General features: G+C 42.4%; 1 protein-coding gene across 1 annotated transcript; it reads left to right on the forward strand.

The window, feature by feature from the left end:
• The first annotated feature begins 3,912 nt into the window (after nt 1–3,912).
• On the forward strand, nt 3,913–6,608 carry CD209 (CD209 molecule). Its single transcript, XM_037056554.1, is given in 8 exon segments — nt 3,913–3,943; nt 4,117–4,197; nt 4,317–4,403; nt 4,708–4,767; nt 5,046–5,129; nt 5,367–5,518; nt 5,939–6,051; nt 6,443–6,608. Coding segments are annotated over 8 exon segments (774 nt in total).
• The last annotated feature ends 14,015 nt before the right edge of the window (nt 6,609–20,623 follow it).

The raw sequence follows: 20,623 nt of genomic DNA on the forward strand, positions 1-20,623 counted from the left end.
AGCCTCAGTCCTGGCAATAGCAGCAGCCCGTCTAGATTCACAGCTTGGCTTGGACTAGGAATCTATAAGCCCTGCACAAGTAGCAGCCATCTCAGATTGCTTTATAGCTCAGGCATGGTGTGGGTTGAACTTGCCCTGCACCACCTGGGAAATACCAGAGCCTGCACACCCAGTGGGCAGCTACAGACTATGTCAGAGCACTACTACCCAGCCCCCACATAGCTGATCCTCCACAGGGGGAAGAGGTCAGTGGTCAGTGGTCACAGCCAGTCTTTGAAGCTTGGGTGAATCCCTCTCATTGACCTGCCAACAGCAATCAAGACTCAACTACAAGAAGAGTGTTTGCTGAGCCCACATGAAGGGCATACCTCTAGTATCCAGCTTGGGTGGTGGGGGAGGACCCTACAGAACACCTGCTACATTAGGCCACTGTCAATGCACAGAGTCAAAGAAGTTCTACCTAATATATAGAAAAAACACAGCGAGCCAAATGGGAAGAAAGAAACATGGTTCAAATGTGAAAGAACAGATCAAAACTCCAGAAAAAGAGGTGAAAAAATTGGAGATAAGCAATCTATCAGATGCAGAGTTCAAAACACTGGTTACAAGGATGTTCAAGGAACTTAGTGAGGACCTCAGCAGCCTAAAAAAGATCCAGTCAGAAATGAAGGGTAAACTAATTGAAATAAAGAACAATTTACAGGAAAATAACAGTAGAGTGGATGAAACTGAGAACCAAGTCAATAATTTGGAACATAGGAAGCAAAAAGCAGCCAATCAGAACAACAAGAAGAAAAAAGAATTCAACAAAATTAGGATAGTGTAAGCAGCCTCTGGGACAACTTTAAGAGGTCCAACATGAGCATCGTAGGGATGCCAGAGGAGAAGTGAAAGAGCAAGAAATTGCAAATCTATTTGAAAAAATAATGAAAGAAAACTTCTCTAATTTGGTGAAGGAAATAGACATGCAAGTCCAGGAAGCACAGAAAGTCTGAAACAAGATGGATGCAAAGAGGCCCATTATAAGATCCATATAATTAAAGTGTCAAAGTTAAAGATAAAGACAGAATCTTAAAAGCATCAAGAGAAAAGAAATTAGTTTCTTGCAGGGGAGTTCCCAAAACACTGTCAGCTGATTTCTCAAAAGAAACTTTTCAGGCTAGATGAGATTGGCTAGGAATATTCAAAGTCATGAAAAGCAGGGACCTACAACCAAGATTTCTCTACCCAGCAAAGCTATCATTTAGAATGGAAGGGCAGATGAAGAGCTTCCCGGACAAGAAAAAACTAAAGGAGTTCATCATTACCAAACCATTATTATATGAAATGTTAAAGGGATTTATTTATGAAAAATAAGATTAAATCTATGAACAATGAAATGGCAATAAATACATATCTATCAACAGATGAATCTAGAAAATGAACTAAGTAAACCGGAAGGACAGAGACAGAATCATAGATTCAGAGATCATTTTGATGGTAGTCAGATGAGAGGGTGGTGTAAGGGAATGGGTAAAGAGGTGAGGGGATTAAGAAGTACAATTAGGTTATCCTGGATGGTGTGGATCAGTGGATTGAGCACTGGCCTGTAAACCAAGGGGTTTGATTCCCAGTCCGGGCGCATGCCAGAGTTGTGGGCCAGGTCCTCAGTAAGGGGCATATGAGAGGCAACCACAGGCCGATGTTTTTTTCCCTCTTTCCTTTCCCCTCTGTCTAAAAATAAATAATTAAAATCTAGGGGGGAAAAAGAAGTACAAATAAGTAGTTACAGAATAGCTATGGGGATGTTAAGTACAGTGTAGGAGGTGGAGCAGCCAAAGAACATATATGCATGACCCATATACATGAACAATGATGTGGTGATTGTCTAAGGGAGTGGAGGGTGCTGGATGAAGTGGGGCAAAATGGGAAAAATCAGGACAACTGTAATAGCATAATTAATAAAATATAATTAAAAATAAAATAACAAGTGATCTAATATGCTATCTATAAGAATGTATAGATATAGATGTGAACCAAACCAGCTTCATCTCTGTGTCTAGATTTCATTTCATTTTTAAGTTTCATGCCATGACCAACTTCATTGTCCTTAGAAAGCATATTAAAGCCTTCTGGTTGATGATTATCTGTGTTCTTTAATACACGGCCATATTTTTTTTGTTAGTAATAGCCACAACGGAGACAAATATCAAACTGGTGACAGTATTGATTTAAGCCATCCCCTGTCACAAAACCAGTAGGGAGTGTGGCTCCTGGCACTATTTCATTCTTTATCCCTTTGTCTTGTCAATCATTAGTACATAAGTTATACAATGAAAAAGTACTGTAACAGGAGTCTGGTAGTAAAGAATAATTTACACAGGTTACTAGGTCATCTGTGCTGCTCCAGCCCAATATTTCTGTAGGTAAAGAATATTGCTTTGTTCTTCTGTCTGAAGATAAATTCTCCTTAAGGTGGTCATTTTCCCTTTGCCCCACTGTTGCACACAGATCGACTTTAGATTAGAATTAAAGACAGTAAGTAACACAAAATTGATTGAATCAGATAGGAAACTAGAAGTCTGTTGCAGACCCCGACCTGCAGAGTCTGCCTGTTGTGGAATTCACAGGCGACAACAATCCTGTGTGGAAAAAGGGAACAGGCACGACTACTCTCTCAAGGGGAGAGTGCCTATGGTGCCTCCGCCACTCCCTAAAGAGGGGAGCACCCCGACCCTTGCCTAGACAGGCTTTTATTGTTTTCCTGGGGTCTTACATCATAGAAAGATTGTCTATCACATAGAACATTATTGTCTATATTCTATATACAATCAAGGAAATAAAAATAGCATGCAGAGAGGGATGGCAATGGGCTGATTAGCTCTGTCCTTGGAAGAGTTCACACAGGCTTTGGAAGTTACCTTGAGAATAAACAATATACATTTGTTGCTTTAGATCAGGGTGAGGGAGTTTTAGCAAGAGCAAGCCATAACAGTCTATAAGTATTTTCTAGGCCTGATTCCCACGGGAAAACTCGGTTTGAAGATCTGGCTCCTGCCCACCACTTTGCATCTGTAGGTTTTCCATACAGAGCTGAGTCACATTTGCCAGGCCAAGACAAACTGGTCCCCTACAGAAGTCCATACATAAATAAATTCAACGCTTGATAAGCTAGTTTCAAAGTGACTCTCTACAAAGCACTTAGTTATTATAGCAGGGGAAAGGGTACTGCTTTATGCAGTGGTTGTGCAGGGACTCAGGGGTCTACCTGCCTGAGGTCTCACTTCCAGCCCCATCACTTATAAGCTGTGTGACCTCAGGAAGTTGCTTGTCCTCTCTGTTTCTGTTCCCTTGTTTGTGAGTAGGATAATAACTGTACCCTTTTCATAGGAATATTGTGAGAATTGTTAGTGCTCCTCAGCTAAAGACCACCAAGAGTACACCTGTGGTGTTTTATTTGTTGCCGGGAGGGAGAACACACAGCACAGGGTGCTGGGGGCACATGGGCTAAGTGCTATTACTAGCACATGGGCTAATGAGTATTTATCATTGGGGAAGGAAATTCATACCCATTACTAGTGCACTGTATTAGACCTCACAATAACAGTCAGAGGCAGAGTAATTGTTCCATGTTACTGCTGAGGAAACTGAGGTTCTGATAAGGTGGGGCTGAAGGTCCTAAGACTGGGTAGGGATTGGAGCAGCGCCTTCTGGTGCTAGTGTTTACTGCAAAGCTTCTGCCACCCCCCCAAATGACTTCTCTCATAGCTGTGTCAGGCATTTCATTTCTACTCTCAACTTTCTTGAGAGGAAGTGGTATCCCCACATAGGTTCTTTGTTCTTCTTCCTGAGTTGTGGAAGAACAGAGGAGGGGCTGTTGAGGGCAATGTATGAGGCTAGACCAGAGTGGGACAGAACAGGGAAGGGAAGAGAATGGCAGAGATGTGTGTCCCCAAGGAGCCAGGTGGCCTTGATGAGGCTGAGCCCCGTTTCTGGCGTGATGGTGGGGAGGGCAATGCTTCAGGATCCTGGGGGTTCCAGGTCTGGCCTCCAGCCTGCAAGGAGGGGAGATGGTCTGGTCTCCAGCAGGGCTCAGCAGGCTTTGAAGTTCAGCTAAATGTATTCTGTCCTGTTTAGAGGAGAGGGAGGTATTCCAAAGCAAGAATAGATCAGCTGAGAAAGACCCTGGGCTATCCAGGATCTTAAGAAGTTTGCCAGGTACTGGGGTGGGTGGCTCAGGAGCAGGCACTTGGGGAAGGAGGCAGCTGGGTGGTTCCCTCCAGCATGGGTGGGTGGGGCAGGGTCTGTCTCTAGCCCCAGCTCTGCCCTTTGTGCAGGATGTCTGACCTGGGCCCCTCTGCTTCTGATTCTGCTTCTCATCTCTTTGGGTCTTTTCATGCTCATGCTGATCACCCTGGTTCAAGGTGAGTCAGGGGCTGGGGCCAGGAGTCCTGAGTCCCTTGGGGTTTTCCTCCTAGGATGGGGTTTTCCCTTTTCTAGTCCTCAGAACCACTAGGGCAGGGATGCTGGGCCGCTGTCACCTCCTGTGTGACTGTGGGCTGATTACTACCTCTCTGAGTCTGTTTCCTCACCTGTAAATGAAGCTCATCTTCTTTCTGGAGGGTTTGTGGGGTTAGCTAGGTTTTCAGAGACCTTGCAACTGAACTGGGTGCAGGGTCAGGCATTCAGTGGGCACACATAAAGGTGAAACTCTCTGCTCTGTTGTAGTTTCCAGGAGCCAACAATCCTTGCCAAGAGAGATGGAGTATCAGGGGAGCCGCAGCCCAGGTGAGGTTGGAGGCTGGGTTCTGTAGTGGGAGAGAGGGCTCTGAGTTGTGTGACCTTGGATGAGCCACTGCTGTGGGGCAAAGGAGGGCAGGTAAAGTTGGCGAGGGGACTGGATTCCTGTGTGAGGTCCTGGGGGTCTGCAATGTTGGGGAAGTCACTCCCTAAGGCTGTTTTCTTGTTTGTACAATGGGCTGCCATGGTCACTATGAGAGGTAGAGATGAGGCCCTTTCTGCACAAAACACACAGTAGGTGCTTAATAACTGAATTCTTCTTCCAGGGGTTGTTCTTCAGGAGCCAATGAAATCAGATCCAGAGGAGATTCACCAGCAGCTGGCCTGGATGAATGCCACTTTTGAGTAAGGTTCAGACACCAAGGAGGGAGCTGTGGGGTCATAGGTAGCCCTGAGATTCACCTTCCATGGCTGCCAGTCCAGAATCTGCAGGGTGGGGTTTGGAACTTTCTCATGGCTTTCTTGAGGACTGAGGTGACAGCTGTACAAAGGGGCCCGACTGAAGATCTGATGCTGGTGTTGGGGGCCTAGGAGCCTACTGGCCTATCTCCCCAGCTGGTGAACCCAACCCTGCCCCTGCTCCCCAGCTGGCCTGTGCCATCCCTGCCCCTGGAACTGGGACTTCTTCCACAGAAACTGCTATGCCTTCTCCCAGACCCAAAGAACATGGAAACACTCTCTTTCCACCTGTCAGGATATGAATGCCCAGCTGGTGGTTGTCAACAATGCTGAGAAGCAGGTATACTGGGCCTGGTTCCTGTCTGGGGCTGGGGCAGGCAACTGGTCAACAAAAAGTTTCCTGTTGCCCTCCTTTGCTCTCTGAGAGATGGAGGTGCAGGGGGAGATGAAATCAAGGAAGACTTCCTGGATGAGGACTCATGATGAATTTAGGAAGGTCATGTGAGAGGAGCCCATGTGTGGAAAGAAAGGAAACTCAGAATAATCCCTCCTTTGACACATAAATGGACTGAGACATAAGTTGACACATTCCCACACATTCACAGCATTAATACACATGTGAACACACACAACTTACATAGGGGCTACAGGCTAGACCACAGAAAGCCTTCTGTGAGAGGCAGGAGACCACAGGAATGTGAACAGACATAGAATGGGAAGAATTCACAAATCTTCCTCCTGATATCCCTCCTTCCCCCAGAAATTCCTGCAATTTTGGAATATCAGAAATTATAAGCCTGCTTGGATTGGCCTCACTGACCACCACAATGAAGGGTCCTAGCAATGGGTGAACAACAGTTCCCTTCTTCTCAGGTGACCTCTCAGCAACAATGGCCTGGGAAGGGATAGGTAGGGAAGAGACTTGCATCCCAAACCAGGGGTGCTCAGACTCTGGGATTGAAAAGCATCACCTGAAAAAGTGAGTTGAGGTGCAGAGTCCTGCATCCACCTGTGGTGGAGTGGCGGGGTCAGGGGTGGTGGTTCTGACTTTCTAAGTCTATGTATGGGCCTAGGAATCTATTTTCATTTTGCCAGAGCTGATTGAGGGAGGTGGTGTTTGAACCCACATTTTGAAAATTCTGCCTCTGAATTCACTACCCTCTGGCTGGTTCTTGGAAATTTGCTGTCAAAAGCCATGGACCAGTGGGTTTGGGGATGAGCTCTGGGTTGGGGAGGGAACTCATGTGTCTGATGGTGTTCACAGTTTCTGGAAACAAGGGGAATCTAGCAGTAAAGGAGATGAAGATTGTGTGGAATTGTACAGTGATGGCTGGAATTATAAGAAATGTAGCACATAACTCTTCTGGATCTGTGAGAAGCCCTCAGGGCTATGCCCAGGCCTCTGTCCCTTACCCAGCTTATGCCCCTGAATGGTCCCCAGTGATCAAGCAGTTTGGGCATGCACTCTGCTAGCCCTTCTCTGGTCCCACACACTTGTCCTGCCCCCCCCCCCCCCGGGAACTGAGGTTTTTCAGATACTAAGATTCTGAGACCCCCTTCTCCTTCAAGGCCCATCCCTCCATAGGCTATAGACCCTCTATCTTTTTCTGTTGATAGCCTCAGTGCCCCCATTTAGCCCCTATGACATCCTCTTAATAAAGTCATGCACTGCCCTGGCTGGTGTAGCTCAGTGGATTGTGCATGGGCCTGTGAAGCAAAGGGTCATTGGTTCGATTCTTGTGAAGTCAGGGCAGGCCCTCAGTAGGGTACACATGAGAGGCAACCACACATTGATGTTTCTCTCCCACTCTTTCTCCTTCCCTTCCCTTCTCTCTAAAAATAAGTAAATAAAATATTTTTAAAAGTCACACACTGTATGATACCTTCCATTGAACATATTGTATATTCTTTTGCCATTGTTTCAATTACTACAGTCCTAGAGTATGGCTGACAAACACTAGAACATTGTCTTCTCTCAATATTTCTCTCTACTACTGTGCATTTTATTTCCCAGATACAGTTTTGAATCAATTTGTAATTTTGGTTGGGAATACACACATGTGTGTATATATCTATCTACTCATTCATTCATGAACCAGTTATTTATTCAGGTACCTTTAAAATGTCTTTCAGCAAAGTTTTATGATTTTGTCCGTATACATTTGAAAAGACATTACTTAAGGTGTGTGTATTCATTTTTGATTGATGCTGTAACAAGTTACCACAAACTTACCGACTTGAAGCAACCCAAATTTATTATCTTAACAGTTCTGGAAGTCAGACCCAAGATGGGTCTGTCTCATTGGGCTAAAATCAAGGTGTTGGCAGGGCTGCATTCCTTTCTGGAGGTTCTAGGGGACAATCTATTTTCTTGCTTTTCCAAACTTTCAAAGGCTATCTGCACTTCTTGGCTGGTGGTCCCTTCTTCCAGCTTCAAAGCCACTACCAACATGGATCTTTCTCACTTTGCATTGCTCAAACTCTAACACTTCTGCTTCCTCTTTCACATTTAAAGGGCCCTTTCGATTACATTGGGATGACCAGATAATTCCATATGATTTTACTATTTTAAGGGCAGTGAGTTAGGAACCCTATTTCTATATGCAGCCTTCACTCTCGTGTTTCCATGCAGTACAGCCCATGCACAGGTTCTGGGGATCAGGACATGGACATCTTTAGGGGACATTATTCTGCCCACCACGTGGTATTATATTTATTATTGTTGTGCTGAATGGAGTTAGGGGACAATTACCCAACATTCTGCTCTTGACCTAGACCACTGACGCATACTCCACATGATTGTTCAGAGGTCAGCAGTGGAATGCCATTAGCAGTCACCTGCTCAATAGCACCAACTTTTTCTAATGGTGTCCTTTCCTTCCCTGTGTTACTTTCCTGCTTCTCTCCTAGTATTGTCTGAGGATGACACTCCTTGCATTCAAATCCTTGTCTCAGGGTGTCTTTCTAGCAGAACTGAACCAAATTCAGGTTGTGTTGATGTGACTTACTCTGAATCACCACACCTGATGAGTAGATGGGCTAAGACTGTATCAACCATGCCAGTTTGTGTGTGTGTGTGTGTGTATGTATGTATGTATGTATTTATTCTCTTTTCAGTTTATTACATGAAGGAGTTACACTAATCCAAGTTAACAGTGGATCCCAAATTGTTACATTATACAGTCTGTGAGGTTTTTAAACTCAGAGCAAAGGACAAAAGGGAAATTCTACTCATTGCAAGGAAAATCCTTATTAAGTTTCAGTGAGCCTAAAGTCCATAACATTCATGAACCTTCAGCTGGCTATCCTTAGCCAGTCCAGTCTCTACAAGGAAATGGCATATGTTCTTGCACTGGTCATCCTGTAGCTGAATGACTTCTCCAGATTTTGGATGTTCAACTACAGCGCTGTTGCAGGCAAATTTCTTTCTTTTTTTGGTTTAAAATGTTGGCTTCTTTTTTCTTATTGTTGTTCTATTACAGTTGTTGCAAATTTCCCCCATTGTTCTTCCCTGCCCTTCCCACCTCCCCCTTCAATGCTCCCACAGGTAATCCCCATGCTGTTGTCCATGTCCAGAGGTCATTCCTACATGTTCTTTAACTAGGCCCTTCTTCTTTTCCCCATTATCCCCCTCCCTACTCTCCTCTGGTCCCTGTCAGTCTGTTCTTTATTTCCATGTCTCTGGTTATATTTTTCTTGTTTTTTTTTTCTGTCGTCTAGGTTACAATTATAAGTGAGATTAATGGTATTTGTCTTTCATTGCCTGGCTTATTTCACATAGCATAATACTCTCCAGTTCCATCCATGGTGTTGCAAAGGGCAGGGGCTCCTTTTTTTCTGCTGAATAGTATTTCACTGTGTAAATGTACCATGGTTTTTGATCTACTCATTTACTGATGGGCACTTAGGCTGTTTCCAGCACTTGGCTATTGTAAATAATTCTGCTATGACAGATGGGTGCATAGGTTCTTTTGAATGGTGTTTCAGGATTCTTAGGGTATATTCCCAGCAGTGGAATCACTGGATCAATAAGCAGTTCCATTTTTAGTTTTCTGAGGAAATTCCATACTGTTTTCCACAGTGGCTGCACCAGTCTGCATTCACACAAACAGTGCACTAGGGTTCCCTTTTCTCCACATCCTTGCCAGCACTTGTTGTTTGTTGACTTGTTTGTGATGACCATTCTGACTGGTGTGAAGTAATATCTCATTGTGGTTTTAATTTGCATCTCTATGATGGCTAGTGATGTTGAGCAACTTTTCTTTTTTTAAAATATATTTTATTGATTGTGCCATTACAGTTGTCTCATTTCCCCTCATTCATTCCCCTCCACCCTGCACATCCCTCCCCCTCCATCCCCCCTTTAGTTTATTTCCATGTGTCACAAGTTCTTTAGATTCTATATTTCCCATACTATTCTTGCCCTCCCCCTGTCTATTTTCTGCCTACATCTATGCTACTTATTCTCTGTACCTTCTCCCCCCTTCTCCTCCTCCCACTCCCCTGTTGCTAACCCTCCATGTGACCTCCATTTCTATGGTTCTGCTTCCGATCCAGCTGTCCTCTTAGATTGCTTTTGTTTTAGGTGTGGTTGCTAATAACTGTGAGTTTGCTGTCCTTTCACTGTTCATATTTTTCATCTTCTTTTTCTTATATAAGTCCTTTTAGCATTTCATATAATAAGGGCTTGGTGATGATGAACTCCTTGAATTTGACCTTCTCTGAGAAGCACTTTATCTGTCCTTCCATTCTAAATGAAAGCTTTGCTGGACAGAGCAGTCTTGGATGTAAGTCTGTGGATGTCATGACTTGGAATACTTCTTTCCAGCCCCTTCTTGCCTGTAAGGTCTCTTTTGAGAAATCAGCTGACAGTCTGATGGGAATTCCTTTGTAGGTGACTGTCCCCTTATCTCTTGCTGCTTCCAGGATTCTCTCCTTCATTTGAATCTTGGCTAATGTAATTATGATGTGCTTTGGTGTGTTCCTCCTTGGGTCCAACTTCTTTGGGACTCTCTAAACTTCTTAGATTTCCTGGAAGTCTATTTCCTTTGCCAGACTGGGGAAGTTCTCCTTTATTATTTGTTCAAATAAGTTTTCCACTCGTGGCTGTTCCTCTTCCCCTTCTAGCACCCCTATAATTCAGATGTTGGAACATTTAAAGATGTCCTGGAGATTCCTAAGCCTCTGCTCATTTTTTTTTTTGAATTCTTGTTTCTTTCTTCTTTTCTGTTTGGTTATTTTTTTCTTCCTTCTGCTCCATTCCATTGATTTGAGTCCCAGTTTCCTTTCTATTGGTATTGGTTTCATGTGCATTTTCCTTCATTTCAATTCGTTTAGCCTTCATATGTTCCTCTAATTTGTGACTAAAATCAACCAGTTCTGTGAGCATCCTGATCACCAGTGTTTTGAACTGTGCACCTGATATGTTGGCTATCTCTTGGTTGCTTAGAAGAATTGGCTCTGGGGCTTTGAGCTGTTCTTCTTGAGCCATAATATTTTGGTCTGTTTGCACCTGTTAAGTATGAGGGGTGGAGCCTTAGGTGTTCACCAGGGTGGGTCAACTCAATTACTGGGTTGTGTTGCTATATGTGGGGACGGGGTCAGAGAGGGGCAATGGCTCTTGTTCCACTCTCTCTTGAATTTCGGTCCCCTCTGCTGCTTCCTGCAAGCAAACTGGGCCTTTCTGGTGCTGGTTTACGGGTGTGTGGGCTTGTGCCCCCTCCAGGGTCCTGTGGGTCTCTCCAACAAACTCTCTCCTGGGAGCCTCTCCTGGCATCTCAACCCCAAAAGTTTTTTCAATCAGTGCTTTTAGGCTTTAACTCCCATCGCTGGGGCCCTAGTTTGTGGGGTCTGCCCCACTGCTTGCTCCTTTGCCCACTTTATCTGAGTGTGAATGTGTGACCGTGGTCAGCCAGCTGCCCTATGCCCTCCTTGGGTCTGCCCCTCACCTGGGATCTGCCAACCATCACCTGTGCACCTGGGTTGGTCTGGACACTTTTTCCTGTGAGACCCTGCTCCGCCAGCCACTAACTCCACCCCTCTTACCTGTCTGGCTGAATGGTTCATTGTTGTCAGACTTCTGTACAGTTCCATTTTCAGTGTTTTGGTTGTGTTCTTGTTACTAAAAATTTGTTGTCTTTAAACTTGGTTGTGCAAGGAGGCACAGTATTTCCACCTATGCCTCCATCTTGGCCAGAAGTCTCCTTTGAGCATCTTTTCATATGTCTCTGGACCCTCTGTATGTCCTCCTTGGAGAAATGTCTGTTCAAGTCCTCTCCCTATTTTTTAATTGTTTTTTTGGTCTTCCTGGAGTACAGTCATATCAATTCTTTATATATTTTGGATATCAAATCATTGTCCAAGATATCATTTGAAAATATATTTTCCTGCATGGTTAGTTCCTTTTTCATTTTGCTGATGTTTTCTTTAGCCATGCAGAAGCTTTTTTATTTTATTTTATATTTTTAGAATTTATTTTTTATTGTTGTTCAATTACAGTTGTCACCGTTTCCCCCTCATTAATCTCCCTCACCCTACCCACCCCCACCTCCCACATTCAATACTCGCTCCCCGTTGTCTTTGTCCATGGGTCCTTTATACTTGGTCCTTGATGGTCCTTCCCCTTCTTTCCTATGTAATCCCCCTCCTCCTTCCCCTCTGGTAACTCTCAGTTTGCTCTTTATTTCTATGTTTCTGGTTCTATTATGCTCACTTGTTTGTTTTGTTGATTAGGTTCCACTTATAGGTGAGATCATACAATATTTTTCTTTCACTGCCTGGCTTATTTTGCTTAGCATAATGCTCTTGAAGGGTAGGAGTTCCTTGCAGAAGCTGTTTAATTTGATGTAGTCCCATTTTTTCCCTTTATTTCACTTGCCCTAGAAGATGTATCACCAAAAATTTTGCTGCATGGGATAGCTGAAATTTTACTGTCTATGTTCTCCTCTAGGACTTTTATAGTGTTTTGGCTTCTGTTTAAGTCTTTTGTCTATTTTGAATGTATTCTGGTATATAGTGTAATTTCGTGGTCTAGTTTCTTTTTGCACGTAGTATTCCAGGTTTCCCAGCACCATTTGTTGAAGAGGCTATTTTTACTCCACTTTATGCTTCTGCCCCCTTTGACAAATATTAATTGACTATAAGATATGGGTGTATTTCTAGACTCTATTCTGTTCCATTGATCTATATGTCCGTTCTTATACTGGTACTACACTGTTTTGATTACAGTGGCCTTGTGGTATAATTTGATATCAGGTATTGCGATCCCTCCTACTTTGTTCTTTTTTCTCAAGATTCCTGTGGCTATCTGGGTTTGGTTCTGGTTCCATATAAATCTTTGAAATATTTGCTCTAAATCTGTGAAATATATCATTGGTATTTTGATGGGGATTGTGTTGAATCTATAGATTGCTTTGGGTAGTATGGACATTTTAATGATGTTGATTCTTCCAATCCATGAACATGGTATATGCTTCCATTTGTTTGTATCTTTCTTAATGTCTTTCTTCAGTGTCCCAGAGTTTTCCAAGTACAGATTTTTTTGCCTCCTTGATTATGTTTATTCCTAGGTACTTTATTTTTCTTGTTGCTATAGTAAGTGGGATTTTTTTTCTAGATTCAGTTTCTGATATTTCATTGTTTGTGTACAATAATGACTTTGATTTCTGAATATTGACTTTGTGTCCCACTATTTTGCCAAAATCAATTATTAGGTCGAGTAGGTTTTTTGTGGAGCTGATTGGGTTTTCTATGTACACTATCATGTTGTCTGCAAATAATGACAGTTTTACTTCCTCCTTTCCAGTTTGTATGTCTTTTATTTCTTTTTCTTGTCTGATCATTGTGGATAGAACTTCCAATACTATGTTGAATGAAAGTGGTGAAAATGGACTTCTTTGTCTGGTTCCTGATCTTAGAAAGTTTTTAGTTTTTGCCCATTGAGTATGATATATGGCCTTTTTTATGCTGAGGAATGCTCCCTCTATTCCCACTTTGCTGAGCGTTTTTATCATAAGTGTGTGCTGTACTTTATCAAAAGCTTTTTCAGCATCTATTGATATGATCATGTGATTTTTGCCTTTAATTTTGTTTATGTGGTTTATTATGTTTATTGATTTGTGAACATTATATGATCCTTGCATTCCTGGGATAAATATCACTTGATCATGATATATGATCTTTTTAATGTATTGCTGGATCTGCTTTGTCAATATTTTGTCGAGGACTTAAGCATCTATGTTCATCAGTGATATAGGCCTGTAGTTTTCTCTCTTTGTTGTGTCTTTACCTGGTTTTGGAATTAAGATAATAGTGTTCTTATCAAAAGAGTTTGGGTATCTTCCCTCTTCTTGAATTTTTTGGAATAGTTTGAGAAGGATAGGAATTACCTCTCTCCTAAATATTTGGTAAAATTTGCCTGTGAAGCCTTTCAGTCCAGGGCTTTTGTGCGCTGGGAGTTTTTTAATTACTGCTTCAATTTCACCAGCTCTTATTGATCTGTTTAGACTTTCTGTTTTTTCTCAATGCAGTTTTGGAAGATTATATTTTTCTAGAAATTTGTCCATTTTACCCAGGTTTTAAAATTTCTTGGCATATAGTTGTTCACAGTAATTTCTTATAATCTTTTGTATTTCTGTGGTTTTGGTTGTAATTTCTCCTCTTTTGTTTCTGATTTTATTCATTTAGGTTCTTTCTTTTTTTCCTTCACTCTGGTTAAAGGCTTGCCAATTTTGCTTATCTTCTCAAAATCTCACATTTTGGATTTATTGATCCTTTAAATTGCTCCTTTAGTCTCTACATCATTTAATTCTGCTCTGATCTTATTTCCTTTTTCTACTCACTCTGGGCTTTGTTTGTTGTTGTTCCCCTAGTTCTTGTAGATGTAGGGATAGGTTGTTTACTTGAAAAATTTCTACCCTTTTTCAGGTAGGCCTATATCACTATGAACTTCCCTCTCAGGATTGCCTTTGCTGAGTCCCATAGGTTTGGGGCTGTTGTGTGTTCATTTTCATTTGTTTCCAGAAAATTTTTGATTTTTCCCTTGATCTCATTGTTAACCCATTCATTATTTAATAGCATGTTATTCAGTCTCCATGAATTTGAATGTCTGCATTTTTTTCTTGAGGTTGGTTTCCATTGTGATTCTAGAAGATGCTTGATATGATTTAAATTTTCTTGAACTTGTTGAGCTACCATGGGGTCTATCTTTGAAACTGTTCCATGTGCATTTGAAAAAAATGTATATTTTGCTTCTTTGGAGTGAAAGTTTCTGTATACATCGCTTAAGTACATTTGGTCTAGAGTGTTGTTCAATGCCACAATATCCTTTTTGATTCTATGCTTGGGAGATCTGACCATTGTTGACTGGTCGACCATCTTGACTATGTCAAGATATTGACAGCAACATATAAGTATGTAGCTGTCAATATCTTACTTGAAGTCCTCCAAGATTTTTCTTATATATTTTGGTGTTCCTATGTTGGGCACAAATATGTTTACAAGGGTTATAGCTTCTTGATGGATTGTTCCCTTAAATATTACATATTTACATATAATATATTTGTCTCTTTTTATGGTCCAATATATAATACATTTGTCTCTTTTTATGGTTTTTGTTTTTGGAAATCTATTTTGTCTGATATAAATATTGCTACCCCACTTTTTTTTCAGGTCCACTGCTTAGAATATTTTTTCCCATTCCTTCACTTTCAGCATGTGTAGGTCTTTGGTTCTGAGGTGGGTCTCTTGTAGACAGCATATATGCAGGTCATATTTTCTTATCCATTCAGCTACTCTATGTCTTTTGATTGGAGCATTTAATCCATTTACATTTAAGATTATTATTGATAGGTACTTATTCATCACCATTTTTCTTTGGTTCTTTTGTTCCTCTTTCTTGCTCTTTTTCTTCATCTTCTTAAAATAGTCCCTTTAGCATCTCTTGCAATGTTGATTTGGTGAAGATGTATTCTTTTAGATTTTTCTTTTTTTTGTCTAGGAAGTTCCTTATTTTGCCTTCCATTTTAAATGGGAGTCCTACAGGGCAGAGTAGTCTTGGTTGCACATCTTTCCTTTTCCTTACATGGAATATTTCTTGCTATTCCCTACTGATTTGTAGCATTTCTGCTGAGTACTCAGCTGATAGCCTTATTAGGGAGGGGGGTCCCTTGTATGTTACTAGCTGTTTCTCCCTTTCTGCTTGTAATATTCTCTTTGGCTTTACATTTTTTAGAAAATATATTTTATTGATTATACAATTGCAGTTGTTGTTCTGTTTCCCCCTTCACACCCCTCCACCCTTCACACCCCTCCCCCACCAATCCCCCCCCTTAGTTCATGGCCACGGGTCTCAAGTTCTTTAGATTCTATACCCCTACTATTCTTGCCCTCCCCCTTTCTATTTTCTACCTACCGTCCATGCTATTTTCTCTACCTTCTCCCCTCTTCTCCTCCTCCCACTCTTCTGTTGCTAACCCTCCATGTGTTCTTCATTTCTATGGTTCTGCTCCTGATCTAGCTGTCCTCCTAGTTTGCTTTTGTTTTAGGTGTGGTTGTTAATAACTGTGAGTTCGCTGTTCATAGTTTTCATCTTCTTTTTCTTATATAAGTCCCTTTAGCATTTCATATAACAAGGGCTTGGTGATGATGAACTCCTTGAACTTGCCCTTATCTGAGAAGCACTTTATCTTTCCTTCCATTCTAAATGAAAAGTTTGCTGGATAGAGCAATCTTGGATGTAGGTCTTTGGATTTCATGACTTGGAATACTTCTTTCCATCCCCTTCTTGCCTGTAAGGTCTCTTTTGAGAAATCAGCTGACAGTCTGATGGGAATTCCTTTGTAGGTGACTGTCCCCTTATCTCTTGCTGCTTCTAGGATTCTCTCCTTCATTTTAATCTTGGCTAATGTAATTATGATGTGCCTTGGTGTGTTCCTTCTTGGTTCCAGCTTCTTTGGAACTCTGAGCTTCCTGGATTTCCTTGAAGTCTATTTCCTTTGCCAGACTGGGGAAGTTCTCCTTTATTATTTGTTCAAATAAGTTTTCCACTCATGGCTGTTCCTCTCCCCCTTCTGGTACCCCTATAATTCGGATGTTGGAACGTTTAAAGATGCCCTAGAGGTTCCTATGCCTCTTCTCATTTTTTTGAATTCTTGTTCCTTCCTTCTTTTCTGTTTGGTCATTTTTTTCTTCCTTCTGGTCCACTCCCTTGATTTGAGTCCCAGTTTCCTTTCCATCGCTATTGGTTTCCTGGACATCTCCCTTCATTTCCGGTTGAACGGTTAGTTGATGTCGGACTTCCGTATAATTCAATTTTCTGGTCTTTGGGTGTGTCTTTGTTCTCCAAACCTTTGTTGTATTCAAACTTGATTGTGGGAGAAGGCACAGTGTTTCCACCTATGCCTCCATCTTGGCAGAAGTTCCCATTTTCCTTGATTTCAATTAGTTTAGCCTTGATATGTTCCTCTAATTTGTTACTATAATCAACCAGTTCTGTGATCATCCTGATCACCAGTATTTTGAACTGTGCATCCGAGAGGTTTGCTATTTCTTTTTCACTTAGAGTTATCGGCTCTGGGGCTTTGAGTTCTTGAGCCATATTTTGAATTGTTCATGCCTGTTAAATATGAGGAGAGGAGCCCTGGGTATTCACCAGGGCGGGGCAACTCAGTCGCTGGGTTGTGACGCTATAGGTGGGGGCGGGGTCAAAGGAAAGCAATGGCAATCACCTCTGCTGCTTCCCACTTCCGGGGCCCATAAGGTCCATCTTACTGCTCACTCCTCTGCTGGTTTATCTGCGCACGAATGTGCGACCTCGGTCAGCCTGCCCCGTACCCTCACTGGGTTCGCTGCAGGGGCCTGCATGGTTCGCTGCTGGGGCCTGCGCGGTCTGTCTCACTGTTCACTCCTCTGCTGGTTTATCATCCTGGTTGAATGGTTCGTTGTTGTCTGACTTCCGTATAGTTCAATTTTCTGTTCTTTGGCTGCATCTTTGTTTACTAAACCTTTGTTGTATTCAAACTTGGTTTGGGAGAAGGCACAGTGTTTCCACCTATGCCTCCATCTTGGCGGAAGTCCCTGTCTTTACATTTTGCCATTTTTATTATGATGTGTTTGGGAGTGGGCCTCTTTGGATTCATCTTGATTGGGACCCTCTATGCCTCCTGTACTTGTATGATTTTTTCTGTCATTGCTTTAAGGAAGTTTTCTGTCATTACTTTTTCAAACAGGTTTTCTATGCCTCACTCCTTCTCCTTCTGATATTCCTGTTATATGGATATTATTATGTTTCATGTTGTCCTTCAACTCCATTAAATCCTGTTCATTCTTTTTGAGTCTTTTTCATTTCGTTGTTCTTTCTTGGATTTTTTTTATACCTTGTCTTCCAGCTTGCTGATTTGATCCTCTGCTTTACCTAGCCTGCTTTTAATTCCTTCTACTGTGTTCTTTAATTCAGAAATTGTATTCTTCATTTCCTCCTGGCTCTTATTGATAGTTTCTATATCACTTTTCATGCTGATATTGTTTGCAGTAAGTTCCCTAGAGTTTTTTGTAGTTCTCACTGAGCTCATTGAACTTCCCTATAACAATTATTTTGGACTCAATGTCTGATAGTATAATTGCCACTGTTTCATTAGAACTCTTTCTGGGAATTCCTCCTCTCCTTTCAATTTTTGGTTGTTTCTTTGCCTCCCCATTTTAGGGGAGACTCTTCTTTTTTGTTTCTGCTTCTTAGGTTGATCTTCTTTGACTCCCTGTCTTTGCGGCATTAACTTCTGTGGTAGCAAATCTGTGGGATTCAGTGGTGCAGTTTCCTGGATCTCCTGAACTTGATGCTCTTATGATGCCCTTTATGCTGTTTATATCGGCTCTCTGGTTGTAGTTGGATTTTGATTGTTGTTGGGTCATTCTTTGGTGGCTCCTTTCCTCTGGCTAATGACTGAGGGCCTCTCTGCCCACTATATCATGTAAGCTGTTGTGCAGGTGCACTGTTTCATTCTTTCTGGATTCACCTCTGCGGTTGTCAGGTGGTATCCCAGTCTGGCATTAGGCAGACTGTTTAAGACTATCGGGGATGTACCATCTGTGGCTGACTCCTTCATTTGTGAATCTAGTCACTTTGTAATCAGCAGTCAGATTCAAGTACCCCAAGTGGGGCAGAGAAATTTCTGGGGGCAGGGTTATTGTTTCCTCTGAGGCTGATGCCATTCAGAGGGAGTGGTCTGCTGTGGCAGATCCTGACCTGCCAGATCTGTGTATGCTGTGGCTGCTTGAGAACAAATACACACATGACTACAGAAGTCCTATAGAGAAAAAGGGACAACATGGACGCTTTCTGAGAGAGGGGGGGGCAAGAGGATCAGAGCCTCCAGTCCCTGCTTGGACATGCTTTTATTGCTTCTCTGGGTACATTACATGGAGGGTAGTCCTCATTTACTGTGCACAGCTTCACTGCAGGGGATTACCTTTTACAGATAGCAAAGGAAAGAATGTTGCTAATTACTTCAAAGAGAAGGATATTGCAGACCAAGTGGAAAAGTGGTTGAACCAGTCACACTCCATACTTGGGAGGTTAGGCTTAGATTTTATGAAGTTGTAGTAAGCACTTTCTGCCTCAATCCTGGGTGAGGGAGTTTTAGCAAAAGCAGGTCTCGTAGCAGCTAGGTACAATGCAAGCCTGATTCCCCACAGGAAAACCCCTCCATGGGCGTGATTCTGCATGCCACTCACTCCCCACTGGTTTTCCACGTGAGTGCTGAGCTACATTTCCACACCACAAGAAGTGGTTCCCTACAGTCTGCCTCAGCAAGATGGCTCCTGCAGTATGGGGGATGACTTGAGGATTGCCTGAGGCAGTACCAGGATCCTGTTGGCTGCTCTCTCCCCAAAACCACCAGTCTCAGTCTCTCCTCGAGCATCTCTAGTCTACTCTGCCCTCCCTTGGCTGGAGCCCAGAGTAAGTGGCTTCAAACAAAAATTTATGCATTGGGCCCTGGCTGGTGTAGCTCAGTGGATTGAGCACGGGCCTGTGAACCACACGATCGCAGTTCGATTCCCAGTCAGGGCACATGCCTGGGTTGCAGGCCAGTTCCCTGCAGGTCAACTCCCAGCAGGGAATGCACGAAAGGCAACCATACATTGATGTTTCTCTCCCTCTCTCCCCTCTAAATATAAATAAATAAATTCTTTAAAAAAACAAACAAAAAAAATTTATGCATTGGTCCTTTAAAATGCTATCTGCATCTCCAGCTGTCTGTTCCTGGCAGAGAGAAAACCTGCTGCTCTTTGCAGCTGGATGTTATCTGGGTACATTTTGGGCTCTGGTGTTGTTCGTGAGGAGCGCAGCTTGGTGTTTAGACCCTACACTTCTCATGCAGTTCCCCTAAGCTTCATAAATATTCCTCGGGCACTTCAGCTGCTACTGTTGGGAACCCAGCCAACTCTCTCATGTATCCTCTGCACTCCATACCAGTCACATTGTTGTGAAGCTGTTTCTTGTGTCTGATCATGATTATGTCTTCTCTCCTGCTATTGTTCAATAGTTTATTCCAGATGATTTCTCCACAATATTGTTCTAATTCCAGACTGGTCCTGGGAGCAGATTATTGTAGCCTCTACTCACTCCTTTGCCATCTTGGATCTCTTGGTGAAATTCTTCTTAAATGCTTTCATTAGTTTCTTTTTATCATAATCATCAGCAATTCCTTGGAGAGTAGCAAGGGACTTCCTGCTGTTTCTCTGTCAAATTCTTTTTTTAAAATATATTTTATTGATTATACCATTACAGTTGTTCTATTCCCCCCTTCATTCCCCTCCACCCACACACTCCCTCCCCCACCATTCTACCCCCCTTAGTTTATAACCACGTGTCTCAAGTTCTTTAGATTCTGTATTTCCCCCACTATTCTTGCCCTCCCCCCTATCTATTTTCTACCTACCGTCTATGCTATTTTCTATACCTTCTCCCCCCTTCTCCTCCTCCCACCCCCCTGCTGCTAACCCTCCATGTATTCTTCATTTCTATGGTTCCACTCCTGATCTAGCTGTCCTCTTGGTTTGCTTTTGTTTAAGGTGTGGTTGTTAATAACTGTGTGTTTGCTGTCCTTTCACTGTTAATATTTTTCATCTTCTTTTTCTTATATAAGTCCCTTTAATATTTCATATAATAAGGGCTTGGTGATGATGAACTCCTTGAACTTGCCCTTATCTGAGAGGCACTTTATCTGTCCTTCCATTCTAAATGAAAGTTTTGCTGGATAAAGCAATCTTGGCTGTAGGTTTTTGGATTTCATGACTTGGAATACTTCTTTCCATCCCCTTCTTGCTTGTAAGGTCTCTTTTGAGAAATCTGCTGACAGTCTGATGGGAATTCCTTTGTAGGTGACTGTCCCCTTATCCCTTGCTGCTTCTAGGATTCTCTCCTTCATTTTAGTCTTGGCTAATGTAA

This window comes from Sturnira hondurensis, unplaced genomic scaffold, assembly GCF_014824575.4.
Source record: "Sturnira hondurensis isolate 20B ecotype Veracruz unplaced genomic scaffold, ASM1482457v3 Scaffold0009087, whole genome shotgun sequence".
Classification (NCBI taxonomy): domain Eukaryota; kingdom Metazoa; phylum Chordata; class Mammalia; order Chiroptera; family Phyllostomidae; genus Sturnira; species Sturnira hondurensis.